The sequence below is a fragment of the Scyliorhinus torazame genome, chromosome 7, assembly GCF_047496885.1.
Source record: "Scyliorhinus torazame isolate Kashiwa2021f chromosome 7, sScyTor2.1, whole genome shotgun sequence".
In the NCBI taxonomy this organism is placed as follows: domain Eukaryota; kingdom Metazoa; phylum Chordata; class Chondrichthyes; order Carcharhiniformes; family Scyliorhinidae; genus Scyliorhinus; species Scyliorhinus torazame.
In genome coordinates this window covers 76,156,314-76,170,528 of record NC_092713.1, presented here as the reverse complement: position 1 = coordinate 76,170,528, position 14,215 = coordinate 76,156,314, and the positions used below count along the sequence as shown (strand labels likewise).

The following is a 14,215-nucleotide window of genomic DNA, read 5'->3' as shown; positions in this document are numbered from 1 at the left end:
AATTGTCAGAAGGCATCTGCAAAGGGATATAGATAAGTGATTAAGCAATATGGTGGCTGATGGAGTATATTGTAGGGAAATTATATTCTTAACCTTTGAGTGACTAAACTGCAACCGATCCTTCATCACTGATAAAGCTTGCTTCTTGTGCTACGAATTAACCTGCCATTGGGTGACGTATGGCTCAACTTCATTTTACCTTTTATTCTAACATCAATATGATTTTCCAATTGTCTTCCCTTTTAAATTATTGCAGCAATGCGGGGAGATAATTGTGTTAATCCAGTGCTTGACCTTATCTCAGCTCCAGACCTGTACCATGCTGGTGTTTAGGGAAGCTGTGCTTCCCTTCCCCTATTGCTGTTTGCATATTTTTTTCAAATTTTCTCACAGGCTTTTCATTTGCTTCCCCCCCTCGATCCCCTCAAAATTACTTAAAGACTGTCTGGGGTAATAAGAAACCCCATGATATTCTAGAATATAAGTGTCCTGGCCCAACTACCCTTTTCAGCATCAGATCTTTTGTTGTTTCCCTGGTCTTGGTCATCCTCAAGACAGTTTGGCTCATCTTAGTATTTTACATTGATTACTTTCAGAGTAATCTTACTGAACAAGCTGCTGTTCTCAGAGAGTGCTGCACTATTTATGCTACCATTTAGGGAGCCTTCTGGTGAACTCCCCAGTGAGTATAGTCATAGAGTCATAGAGGTTTACAGCAGCATGTGGTGTTAGAAATGGTGCATCAACAATTTTAAGCTCAGCTGGATCTTAGAGATCACACATGCAGTGTGTGGTAGAAACCCAACTACCAATTTACAAGACAATTGCCCGAACAAGAAAATATAAGTAGCTCCCAGCTACGTTTCCTCTTATTTCTGTTTGCAGCTATAGTGCACGGTCTCTTTAAGCTTTATTCGCAGCCACAAATTTTCGCAGCTTAAAGGGAACAGTGCTTGAGCATGGCCTCGTAATTCCATGAGCAACACATTTCCGATCGCTGTGCAATGCACACCCACACCGCTTAGAGGGTTCACTGGACCCCAACAGCCGCTAAAATCCTTTAGGCAGGAAGGAACATAGGTTTCTTAACCAAGATGTCAACTTTTACAGAGATCATAGAACTGACTGTGTTGGATTCTGGCATCAGCAGTGAATCACAATTGCATACATACTTTCCATGAGTTTTTACACGAGAAATTCATGTCAGTCAACAGTTTAAAAAGTGCAGTACCCTCGACAGACATCGGGAAGCTGTGTGAAAATGGTAAGCAACTTAACCAATCAGACTAAAGAACTGTTAATGAGCAGTGCAGAATCTGGTTCAGACAATGTGTGTTATAATAAAAGCAAATTAGTACGGATTCTGGCCGCTTTGACAAAGAATCATCCAGATTCGAAACGTTAGCTCCAGTGTCTCTCCATCGATGCTGTCAGACCTGCTGAGATTGTCCAGTATTTTCTGCTAAGGTGTGTCATAATGAATGTTGCTTTCATTGTCAAATTAGGTAAAGAAAGCAAAATAACGAGAGGAATAGAAGTATTGGATTAAGAGAGAACGATAAGGGAGGCAGGAAGATAAAGTTAAAATATATTATTTATAATAGCCATACAATTAAAATCTGAAGGAATAAGTTTTCATGCTAATAAAAGCTGCTTCAATGCCAGAGAGGTTAAAAAAAGGCTTTTCAAACTCAGGGTCGCGACCCACAGGTGGGTCGGTGTCGGGAGGGTCGTGGAGCGATCGGTTGTGGCATTCCTGATCGAGGGAAGAAGTTCCCAACTGCAGCGACCGGCTTTTAAGAATGCCGGGTGCGGGCAGCCCCCGATTGGTTGCAGTGTTTGAGGGCCGGGCGGCGCGAGGCTGTGTGGGCTGTGTGCCGCGCGCAGAGCGGTGGGGAGGGGGGGGGGATGGCTGACGAGCGTCCATGTGGACGCGATGCTAACAGTGCTCGATACTAACAGTGCTTCGAGCTCCGCTCTATTGCTCGTCCTTTGGGCACTGCTCGGCTCGTCCCCCGCCACCGATCAGCAATATGCAACCTGCGGCTACTTGGTCAATCCGTTCAACGGCCAGCACAACGTCCATTTGCACTCCCACGGCGATAAGTACTGATCTGGAAGTGGTCTGTGACTGGGGTGGATACAGTGGGGTGGATACAGTGAGAGGAAGTGAGGCCAGGTTTTTCGGAATACTGATTAACCAAGGCCAGTCAATATGTGAACACCGGAAGAAACCTACAGTCACCACTTTGTGTCCACTCTCTGGAAACCAGGAAGTAAGTGCTTTTGGGGAGAATGGAGCAGGAGGTAACTTGGATGTTTGGATAGTGCAATGCAGTGGCACCAGTAAGAAATAGTGTGAAATTGTGCGTGTTAGACAAGTTACGTCATCTCCTCTAAAGTCATAGTTTGTAAAGTAAAAACAAAATTGTACTTTTTTCTATAATTGATGAAATTTCTAAAGAAATGGGAATATATTTAAAACAAAGTTTGTGTGTAAATGCAATGATGCACATGTTCAACTGAAGTTATTTTAATTTTTAACAGTTAAAAGTCATAAATTTGGAAACATTAGGTATTAGAAATAAAGTTTCAAAGTGAAAAAAAAGAATGCCGGCCGCGACCGGCCTATAATATGAACAATGAGTCTTTCCGGCAGAGAGAAGGTCATACCCAGCACATCAATGCTTTGGCTGCAAAATCGTAGAGGTGAGATTCCTCCATTGTGTAGCTGCCAGCAACAGGACTGTGTGAAGAACTGAAGATGGGTCATTTTGTAATAAGGTAGAGAGGGCCAGAGATACAAAGATACAAACAGAACAGGATCTCACAACTAAATCTGCTGGAGAGAGCTTCTCAGGAGAGCCCACGGTAGGACAAGGCAGTGCTGGTGTGAGCTGTATCCCAAGCTCCAGGGCTTCTGGTGAACAAACAATTAAGAAGAAACGGAAATCGGGAACAAAGCAGAATAAAGATTATTTCTTGAGGTATGGCACTCATTGTGTCAATGCAAATCAGGATGCAAAGTCCATGTGTGTTATATGCAGAGAAGTACTGACAAATGAAGTTTAAAACCCTCAAATCTTCAAAGGCATTTGAAGACTCAGCATGGCGAGTTCGAGGACAAATCTTTTGATTTTTTTCCAAAGCATGCAGCAAGAACTTAAATCATCAGCTGAAGTCCTTAGCAGAAATGTAACATTGAATAACAAAGCAAGAGATCTCGTCCAAGCAGGCCCACCTGCCGCATTAAAGGTAAGCACTAATGGTGTGCCGCGAAGGCCGGCCAGCGTGGGTCGCTGACGTCAGCCGGCATGTCTCGCGAAGGTTGGCCAGCATGGGTCCCGAAGGTCCGCCGGTTTGTAAAAGTGGGTCCCGGGAATAAAAGTTTGAAATACACTGGGTTAAAAGGATACTTTGGGTGGAATGGACAAGCCCTAACGTTTTCTGGGGAGTTTAATGTGCATCTATCTATCAAGTAAATACAGAAGTTTCATGCAATTCTATACATTTATTAATGAGTTTCTCCACAAGATCCTCTTCTTGTACAGCTTCTGGAGGAGCAGGGCATCTCAGACAGCAACCTCCTAGTTTCTACAATTAATTGCACATGTGCAGTCACAGGAAATTATTGGTAAGTGCTGTTAACCTCACCATTATTTCTACTGCAAAATTCAGCCCAATTCCAAAACTATCTTGCAAAAACCATTGAGGGAATTCAGAGTAAAATACAGATGCTATCAGCTTATTTTGTTACAGACAAGAATGGATATACATTTCGTAAGAAATGCTGTAAAGAATGTTCCTAATATTATTCCATTCTCAGCACAAACCGTACAAATCTGAGTCAATTAAAAAAATTAAACCAGTAGCGATACTGAACTACAGCTTATTATTACCTGCAATACAATTAATCAATGCTCACCTCATATTCTATTTGTGCAAAGTCTAGTGGACATTCTTTGATTATTGAAGTTGTTGAGAATTCCAGTCTAGGAGCTATACCCTGAAGGAGCAAAGAGCAGATGATATCAGAGACCATTATCTCTCTCATATTAGACATAGTCATGCAGGAAAACAAAAATATAGGATTATCAAAACATTTCCAATGACTGTAACTGCACTGATCTACTTTTATTCACATTTCAAATATAGAAAATCATACAGTAAAGGTTTCTACTGCCATTCCAGGACTTGAGTATATGCATTAGACTGAAAGAAATCAAAAAGATTTCCTCCAGTTTGCGTTGAGCTTCACTGGAACATTGCAGCAGGCCAAGGAGTGGGAGGTGAGTAGTGACTTTAAAAACCCTTACCTGGTCCCGTGTCTGTTCTTCTTTTCTGTTTTATTTTTTTTATATAAGGCGGGAACCGGAAGTTCGACCCGCGGACTTCTGGGAAGGCCCCCCCCGCCCCAACCAATAAATTCTGGTGGAGAGGAAACCCGAGACACTACACGTGTAGTGTCTCCCACCCACCCTCCTCCTCCTCTAACCTAAGAATAAGATCCATTGGTGTGAGGTAAGTGCCATATTATATTATTATTATATTATTAGCATTGTGCAGGTCAAGGTTCGGAGGTGGAGGAGCAGTCTCTGTCAGCGAGAGAACCTGAGAACATCTAAGACACTCAGAAGGTAAGTAAGTGATTTTTACTCATTTTTACTTTTATACCTTTTTCAAATTGTGTGTGTCGGGGAGAAACTGAAGTGACATCACAGAAAAGCTGTGGCCTGAGTGGCTGGTTGGGATTCTACACTAAATTAAAAAAAATTTGAGCATTGGTAACTAATTAAACATAATAACTTAATTATAATTTAGAGGGATATCTAAGCCAGAGATCGGAGAGTACTATATTTAGCTTTCGCTTTTCTATTAGAAATCTAGTGCTAGGAAACAGATAGTTAACAGTAACTTTGAAATTAAAAAAAATATATTAAAATTTTTTTTTTTTTTTTTAATTTTAATTTTAATTAATTGACGCAATGTCAGTTAGAGGGGTGCTGTGCTCTGACTGTGAGATGTGGCAGGTCCGGGAGGCTTCCAGCGTCCCGGATGGCTTCATCTGCAGAAAGTGCACCCAACTGGAGCTCCTCACAGACTGCATGGTTCGGTTGGAGCAGCAATTGGATGCACTTAGGAGCATGCAGGTGGCGGAAAGCGTCATAGATCGCAGTTATGTAAATGTGGTCACACCCAAGGTGCAGGCAGAGAAATGGGTGACCACCAGAAAGGGCAGGCAGTCAGTGCAGGAATCCCCTGTGGTTGTCCCCCTCTCGAACAGATATACCCCTTTGGATACTGTCGGGGGGGATAGCCTATCAGGGGAAAACAGCAGCAGCCAGAGCAGTGGCACCACGGCTGGCTCTGATGTTCAGAAGGGAGGGTCAAAGCGCAGAAGAGTAATAGTAATAGGGGACTCTATAGTCAGGGGCACAGATAGGCGCTTCGGTGGATGTGAAAGAGACTCCAGGATGGTATGTTGCCTCCCTGGTGCCAGGGTCCAGGATGTCTCCGAACGGGTAGAGGGCATCCTGAAGGGGGAGGGCAAACAGGCAGAGGTCGTTGTACATATTGGTACTAACGACATAGGCAGGAAGGGGCATGAGGTCCTGCAGCAGGAGTTCAGGGAGCTAGGCAGAAAGTTAAAAGACAGGACCTCGAGGGTTGTAATCTCGGGATTACTCCCTGTGCCACGTGCCAGTGAGGCTAGAAATAGGAAGATAGAGCAGCTAAACACGTGGCTAAACAGCTGGTGTAGGAGGGAGGGTTTCCATTATCTGGACCACTGAGAGCTCTTCCGGGGCAGGTGTGACCTGTATAAGAAGGACGGGTTGCATCTAAACTGGAGAGGCATAAATAATCTGGCCGCGAGGTTTGCTAGTGTCACACGGGAGGGTTTAAACTAGTATGGCAGGGGGGTGGGCACGGGAGCAATAGGTCAGAAGGTGAGAGCATTGAGGGAGAACTAGGGAATAGGGACAGTGTGGCTCTGAGGCAGAGCAGACAGGGAGAAGTTGCTGAACACAGCGGGTCTGGTGGCCTGAAGTGCATATGTTTTAATGCAAGGAGTATTACGGGTAAGGCAGATGAACTTAGAGCTTGGATTAGTACTTGGAACTATAATGTTGTTGCCATTACAGAGACCTGGTTGAGGGAAGGGCAGGATTGGCAGCTAAACGTTCCAGGATTTAGATGTTTCAGGCGGGATAGAGGGGGATGTAAAAGGGGAGGCGGAGTTGCGCTACTTGTTCGGGAGAATATCACAGCGGTACTGCGAGAGGACACCTCAGAGGGCAGTGAGGCTAGATGGGTAGAGATCAGGAATAAGAAGGGTGCAGTCACAATGTTGGGGGTATACTACAGGCCTCCCAACAGCCAGCGGGAGATAGAGGAGCAGATAGGTAGACAGATTTTGGAAAAGAGTAAAAACAACAGGGTTGTGGTGATGGGAGACTTCAACTTCCCCAATATTGACTGGGACTCACTTAGTGCCAGGGGCTTAGACGGGGTGGAGTTTGTAAGGAGCATCCAGGAGGGCTTCTTAAAACAATATGTAGACAGTCCAACTAGGGAAGGGGCGGTACTGGACCTGGTATTGGGGAATGAGCCCGGCCAGGTGGTAGATGTTTCAGTAGGGGAGCATTTCGGTAACAGTGACCACAATTCAGTAAGTTTTAAAGTACTGGTGGACAAGGATAAGAGTGGTCCGAGGATGAATGTGCTAAATTGGGGGAAGGCTAATTATAACAATATTAGGCGGGAACTGAAGAACATAGATTGGGGGCGGATGTTTGAGGGCAAATCAACATCTGACATGTGGGAGGCTTTCAAGTGGCAGTTGAAAGGAATACAGGACCGGCATGTTCCTGTGAGGAAGAAGGATAAATACGGCAATTTTCGGGAACCTTGGATGACGAGTGATATTGTAGGCCTCGTCAAAAAGAAAAAGGAGGCATTTGTCAGGGCTAAAAGGCTGGGAACAGACGAAGCCTGCGTGGAATGTAAGGAAAGTAGGAAGGAACTTAAGCAAGGAGTCAGGAGGGCTAGAAGGGGTCACGAAAAGTCATTGGCAAATAGGGTTAAGGAAAATCCCAAGGCTTTTTACACGTACATAAAAAGCAAGAGGGTAGCCAGGGAAAGGGTTGGCCCACTGAAGGATAGGCAAGGGAATCTATGTGTGGAGCCAGAGGAAATGGGCGAGGTACTAAATGAATACTTTGCATCAGTAGTCACCAAAGAGAAGGAATTGGTAGATGTTGAGTCTGGAGAAGGGGGTGTAGATAGCCTGGGTCACATTGTGATCCAAAAAGACGAGGTGTTGGGTGTCTTAAAAAATATTAAGGTAGATAAGTCCCCAGGGCCTGATGGGATCTACCCCAGAATACTGAAGGAGGCTGGAGAGGAAATTGCTGAGGCCTTGACAGAAATCTTTGGACCCTCGCTGTCTTCAGGGGATGTCCCGGAGGACTGGAGAATAGCCAATGTTGTTCCTCTGTTTAAGAAGGGTAGCAAGGATAATCCCGGGAACTACAGGCCAGTGAGCCTTACTTCAGTGGTAGGGAAATTACTGGAGAGAATTCTTCGAGACAGGATCTACTCCCATTTGGAAGCAAATGGACGTATTAGTGAGAGGCAGCACGGTTTTGTGAAGGGGAGGTCGTGTCTCACTGACTTGATAGAGTTTTTCGAGGCGGTCACTAAGATGATTAATGCAGGTAGGGCAGTGGATGTTGTCTATATGGACTTCAGTAAGGCCTTTGACAAGGTCCCTCATGGTAGACTAGTACAAAAGGTGAAGTCACACGGGATCAGGGGTGAGCTGGCAAGGTGGATACAGAACTGGCTAGTCCATAGAAGGCAGAGAGTAGCAATGGAGGGATGCTTTTCTAATTGGAGGGCTGTGACCAGTGGTGTTCCACAGGGATCAGTGCTGGGACCTTTGCTCTTTGTAGTATATATAAATGATTTGGAGGAAAATGTAACTGGTCTGATTAGTAAGTTTGCAGACGACACAAAGGTTGGTGGAATTGCGGATAGCGATGAGGACTGTCGGAGGATACAGCAGGATTTAGATTGTCTGGAGACTTGGGCGGAGAGATGGCAGATGGAGTTTAATCCGGACAAATGTGAGGTAATGCATTTTGGAAGGTCTAATGCAGGTAGGGAATATACAGTGAATGGTAGAACCCTGAAGAGTATTGAAAGTCAAAGAGATCTAGGAGTACAGGTCCACAGGTCATTGAAAGGGGCAACACAGGTGGAGAAGGTAGTCAAGAAGGCATACGGCATGCTTGCCTTCATTGGCCGGGGCATTGAGTATAAGAATTGGCAAGTCATGTTGCAGCTGTATAGAACCTTAGTTAGGCCACACTTGTAGAGTATAGTGTTCAATTCTGGTCGCCACATTACCAGAAGGATGTGGAGGCTTTAGAGAGGGTGCAGAAGAGATTTACCAGGATGTTGCCTGGTATGGAGAGCATTAGCTATGAGGAGCGGTTGAATAAACTCGGTTTGTTCTCACTGGAACGAAGGAGGTTGAGGGGAGACCTGGTAGAGGTATACAAAATTATGAGGGGCATAGTCAGAGTGGATAGTCAGAGGCTTTTCCCCAGGGTAGAGGGGTCAATTACTAGGGGGCATAGGTTTAAGGTGAGAGGGGCAAGGTTTAGAGTAGATGTACGAGGCAAGTTTTTTACGCAGAGGGTAGTCGGTGCCTGGAACTCGCTACCGGAGGAGGTGGTGGAAGCAGGGACGATAGGGACATTTAAGGGGCATCTTGACAAATACATGAATAGGATGGGAATAGAAGGATACGGACCCAGGAAGTGTAGAAGATTGTAGTTTAGTTGGGCAGCATGGTCGGCACGGGCTTGGAGGGCCGAAGGGCCTGTTCCTGTGCTGTACATTTCTTTGTTCTTTGTTGTTCTTTGTTGACAGACATGTGGGCATGGGAGCAGGGTCTTGTGTTAAAATGACAACCAACGGGAAGGTCAGGGTCCTGAATGCGCACAGACCGAAGATGCTCAGCAAAGCAATCACCCAGTCTGCGTTTGGTCTCTCCGATATAGAGGAGACCACATTGGGAGCAGCGAATGTAGCAGACCAAATTGGAAGAGATGCAAGGGGCATCGAAGGCCACGGAACGAGGTAAGCAGCTGGCTGCCTTCACCTCAGATGTGCATCCTGGGGAAACACCTAGACGTAGTTGTAGAGCCAGGAGGGCTGGGCATGTTGAGGATCACTGAGGGCACCGGGAGTGGGGGGAGGGGGGAGGGGGGGGGGGGGGGGGGGAGTAGGTGTTGCAAGACGGGGGGGCATTTGCAGATCATTAGCGGGCCTGATCCAGTATTCTTCGGAGCCTCGGCGATGCTCTGTCTCTACCGGGGGGAATTCCTGTCAGCGAGGTACACTGTGCGTTTAAAAATCGAGAAGCAGGTGCCGTGGCTGATGAGGGAGAGAGAGAAGGTAGGACCCGAAGAGGCACGATCGTGGGCTGCCGGTTTAACACTGGCCAAGCTGGTTGGGGTGGTGTGGGGGTGATGGAAGGACGGGCCAAGGGGCCGGGGTGACCCCCCATGGGACTGGGATGGTGTCCAGGCACGGACCACCACTGCCGCAGCTTGCAAGGCATCTTGCTGTGCACCCCACTGACCATCCATCTTGGCCTCTGGTTCTGCAGAGTGCCAAGGGCCGTATTGGTGCCACCCCCCTCCACACCCCAGTCCACCACCCTCCATCCCACCACTGCCGCACCCCTCCTAACCGGCCGTCACCCTCCTGTGGGGTATCACACTGCCCTCCCAAGGGCAACGGCCATAGCAGTCCCTACAGGGGGGAGCGCCAGATAGAGGCGGTGGAGCGTACCGCTTCCAAGGGCTTTGCCAGCCAATGGTACCCGTGACAGCAGGAACGGGAGCCAGGGCACCGACGGGGCCAGGGGTGTGGGGATGAGATGGGGACATGCAGGGGCAGACCCACAGTGACAACCAGGGCCACAGTGTAGCCCGTTGGACCTGGTTGGGCATTGGGGTACACACCATTCAAACATGTCTGCCTTTCAGCCCCTACAGACAATGGATCTTGGAACACAATCAACAATGATGGCCTTCCTCCTCATGATGCAGCCCTGGGGGGCTGCACTGTGGTTGTATGAGCTGGAGCTGCTCGAGGAGGAAGCTGCAACAGGGAAGTGTGCCCCAGACGAACAGGGGGCAGCCACTAAGGACGGAGAGCCGACCACCCAATAGGCCTCGGATGTGGTGCAAAAGAGACGCCACATGAGTCTTCGCATGTACCGGCAGCGCCAGTCATTCGAGGACTCGCCAGACCGGGCAGGCCATCAAAGACTCCGGCTGAGCAGGGGGACAGTGCGACATATCTGCCGGATCATGATGCACCAGGCACCACGGGGGAATGGGGGTGAACACTCGATCCTGGTGGTTGTCAAGGTGACAGTCGCACTGAATCTTTGCGCCACGGACTCCTTCCAGGCATCGATCTCAGAGCTCAGTGCACAGGTGCATCCATGCCATCACGGAAGCCCTATATGTCCATTCAGCCAATACATCCATTTCAATGTAGACCGAGCTCACCAGGATGCCCAGGCAGCGGGGCTCGCCACCATTGCCAAGATGCCCTTGGTCCAGGGGGTGATTGACGGGATGCATGTCGTCCTACGAGCATCTGCAGATGACAGGCCGCTTTTCACAAACCGATAGGAGTTCCACTCACTGAACGTGCAGCTGGTGTGTGACCATCAGATGTGCATCATGCACGTCTGTGCCTGATACCTGGGCAGTGCGCACAACGCTTTCATCCTGGCACACTTGACAGTTCCTCAAATCTTCGAGCCCCCCCCCCCCCCACCCAAGGTGGGGAATTGGCTCCTAGACGACAGGGGTTATTCGCTGCGGACGTGGCTGATGACACATACCCAGAGGCTACAGTCTGACGCGGAGACCTGCTACAACGAGGCTCATGCAGCGACCAGGAGCATGATCAAGCAGTGCTTCGGCATCCTGAAGATGCGGTTCAGGTGGCTTGACCACTCTGGAGGGGTTTGCCATTATGGCACTAGGAGGGTTGCCCACATCGCTCCACAACATAGTGGAGCAGAGGGGCAACTTGCTTGAGGAGGACGATGAACACCAGGCCTCATCCAACAAGGAGGATGCTGGGGAAGGCGAGGATGGGCAGGACATGGGCATGGGAGGCCGCACAACGTGTGCGCCAGGGCCAACGCTCACAGGGCATTTTGTTCGCCTCCAAGTTCACCGACTAGGGTGGGGAGGGGGAAATTGGCCGGGGTCACGGACACCACATCCAACCTCCACCAGCCTGCAACCCCTTTCATGATACATACCTGCCGCACTATGGAGTGTGGGCCCTGGGTTGGCAGAAATGGCAGGCATGGTCTATCGGATGGAGGATGCTGAGAACGCGCTCTGCGATGAGCTCTGGTGCTTAGGTCTGACTCGTGCCCACGGTGGCACTTTACACCGTCCACCTGGGTGATGCCTGCATGCGAGCTGGCCATTCCATCACAAGGTCCCATCAATCCTCCCTGGGGTGGCGAGGTGGAGACAGCAGGGGTGGAGGTAGAGGAGAGAAATGGGGGTTGGACACCAGAGCGGTGAGCACTGGCTGAACTGCGGTCCCTGAGCCAAGCCCACCCCCATCATCTGCCTATCCACCCCCTCCCCCGCGCTCCCTCTGCAGCCAGCCCAGACCAACCCACCCCTCACAGACTTCTGACAGAGCACCGAGGCAGGTTGTACCATTGTGCGCAGGTGTTTAAAGTGAAAAGATATATGCAGATTCGGGCCCTAGCCGCTATTGCTAAACTGTGCCCTGCACCGTGTCAACTTAACAGGTGTCCAATTTTCTGGCTTACGGGCCCTAATGCTATGCCTAGGTGGATCCCCAGATGATACATCAGGAGTGGAGGCAGCCTGCTGTGATTCCCACCCTGCGATCTGGGTCCCCTGCGGCAGCTGTCTTCTGGGGTGACCAGGCATGGATTGAACTGTATCTCAGCGGGGTCACACTTCCTTGACTGATTCCGGCCTCCAGCCCAGCCCTTTCTGCTGCGGTGAGGGGCCACAGGCCCGACGGTCTTGCTCCAGTCTTCTCCGGCTCCCTGCGGTTTTGGGCAGCCTTCCCCTGGGGGGGGGGGGGGGATTACAGTGTGAAATGTCAGTTGGTGCCTACTCAACCTGGCTGCCCTGATGAGGTTGTGCATTTCTTCCTCCACTGCTGGCCTGTCCGGACATTGTTGCCCACGCGCTGACCACCTCTGCAAACTGCGTCCAGGCACAGCAGCAGCTGGCATCGATTGTGTTCCCCGTGGCGCCGGTGCTAGCCCCTTAACAGTCAGTGAATCAGTCCAGGTGCGGCGCCAGTTTTGCTGTTGTAGAAGTCCACGAATCCTGCCCCGGCATCAACACTTAGTGTCAAGAACGGAGAATTCTGCCGATTATCTTAGTGACTGAGATAGGTGATGAACTGGCCACAGACTTTGTTATTGTAAATAAACATTTTGCTGAAAGTTTCACCATTTTAAAATAATGGCCTGGATTTTCCGTGCCTTGGCTCCAGGATCGCGATCGAGCAGAGAATTGGGTGACTGGCTGAAATCGACGTTCGACCAGGGGACAAACTGACCGCTATGCCCCGGCCCCCAGGCTGGCAGTAGGATAGGAGATCCTTCCCGCGCGTGCGCCAGCGGGGGGATTTTAATGGGTCCTAATGACCCATTTGCATCCACTTTGCGGGCCAGTCACCAGAATCTCCAGGCCCTCGTAATTCTCCGGTACTCTGTGCCAGGAATCATGTGGGATTCACAACAGGTATCAAACGTGAACCTGACATTGTGGACCTTGCGGTGGGCCAAGGGGTTAACTCCTCAAGGGAGTTGCCCCCAAAGTCCATCTAAGGCCCATATTTCACCCCCCCTCAATGCATGCTCTGCCCACCCATCTCCTACCAGACCCTCCCGCACTGCCCCCCACCCCAGTGACCCACGAAAATGTGGACCCCTCCTAGGGACCTCCTAACATGGGAAACACTCCCGAGAGACCCCTAACTAAGGGAACCTCGACAGAGACCCCCCCCTAACTACAGGGACCCCCTCCAAGAGACTCCCTAAACAGGGAGACCCCTCACAGAGACTCCCTAACTAGAGGAAACCCCCCCCAGAGAACCCCTAAATATGGAGACACCTACAAACCACTGTAAGCCTTGCTTCATTCATCTTCTTCATTGCATTCCAATCACGTCTCTTCATGCCGGAGTGATTTTGAAGTGCTGAGCTAGAAATTGACAGCACTTTGATTTTGCTGATGTTTGTAATCATTGTGTTTTCAGCACTTAAACTTGCTCATTTGTAAAGAAGATGAATGAAGCAAGGCTCACAGCTGGTTTGTGGGTGCTGACAATCACAACCCACTACCAGAAATGAATGAATGGCTTGAGCTATTAGATCTACGGGACTCTAAACATAGGCCACAGCTGTTCCCTTTCAAGGAATGGACACGTGATGTTTCCTGGTAAGTGTTACAACTGTAATTTTATTTACTGCCCCTGTCTGGACTGCTCTCCAGCTTCCAGACAGAGGTGTCCTTTCCAGGGGTGGGGGGTGTTGTCTGTGGCGGAGTCCCTATGGGGAGTTTGTTTGGTTCTGGAATACCTGTGGGGGGTCACCCTATTTCGGGGATCTCTGGGGGGGGTCTCTCTAGTTAGGGAATCTCTGGGCAGGTCCCTTTATTTAGGGGGTTTCGGGGGGGGTTCTCCCTATTTAGGGGGTCCCTGGGGTGGGGTTCTTTTAGCTGGGGCATCCCTGTGTATGGTCTCCCTATTTGTGGATCTCTGGGGATTCCCTCTAGTTAGGGGGTCTCTGGAAGAGGGGGCGGGCCTTCTTATTTAGGGGGATCCGGGGTGTCTGGGGGGGAGGGGGCTCAGGTCATCACAGTCTTGGGGAAGGGGGGACACCCAGAAAACTTGGGGGTGTGGGGGACGCTGCTTTGCAATGGTGGGGAGAAGCTGATTTCCTCTGCGCTGGGTTGGGGGGGAAGGCGTTGGGGTGGAACTTCAAATCAAGTGCAATTCAGCTTCAGCAGGAGAGTCCCACCCAATGGGCATGATTCTCCACTCCCACGCCGGTTGAGAGAATCGCCTGGGCCGCCAAAATTTCCGGGGACGCCGGCCCGACGCC

At 49.5% G+C, this 14,215-nt stretch overlaps 1 protein-coding gene across 2 annotated transcripts in view; it reads right to left on the bottom strand.

The window, feature by feature from the left end:
- spata6 (spermatogenesis associated 6) overlaps positions 1–14,215 on the bottom strand; it is a 164,481-nt gene that overhangs the window by 97,984 nt on the left and 52,282 nt on the right. For both annotated transcript variants that reach the window (XM_072510930.1, XM_072510932.1), the window contains exon 6: positions 3,926–4,006. In XM_072510930.1, the coding sequence (XP_072367031.1) occupies positions 3,926–4,006 (81 nt within the window). The remainder of the gene's footprint in view (positions 1–3,925; positions 4,007–14,215) is intronic.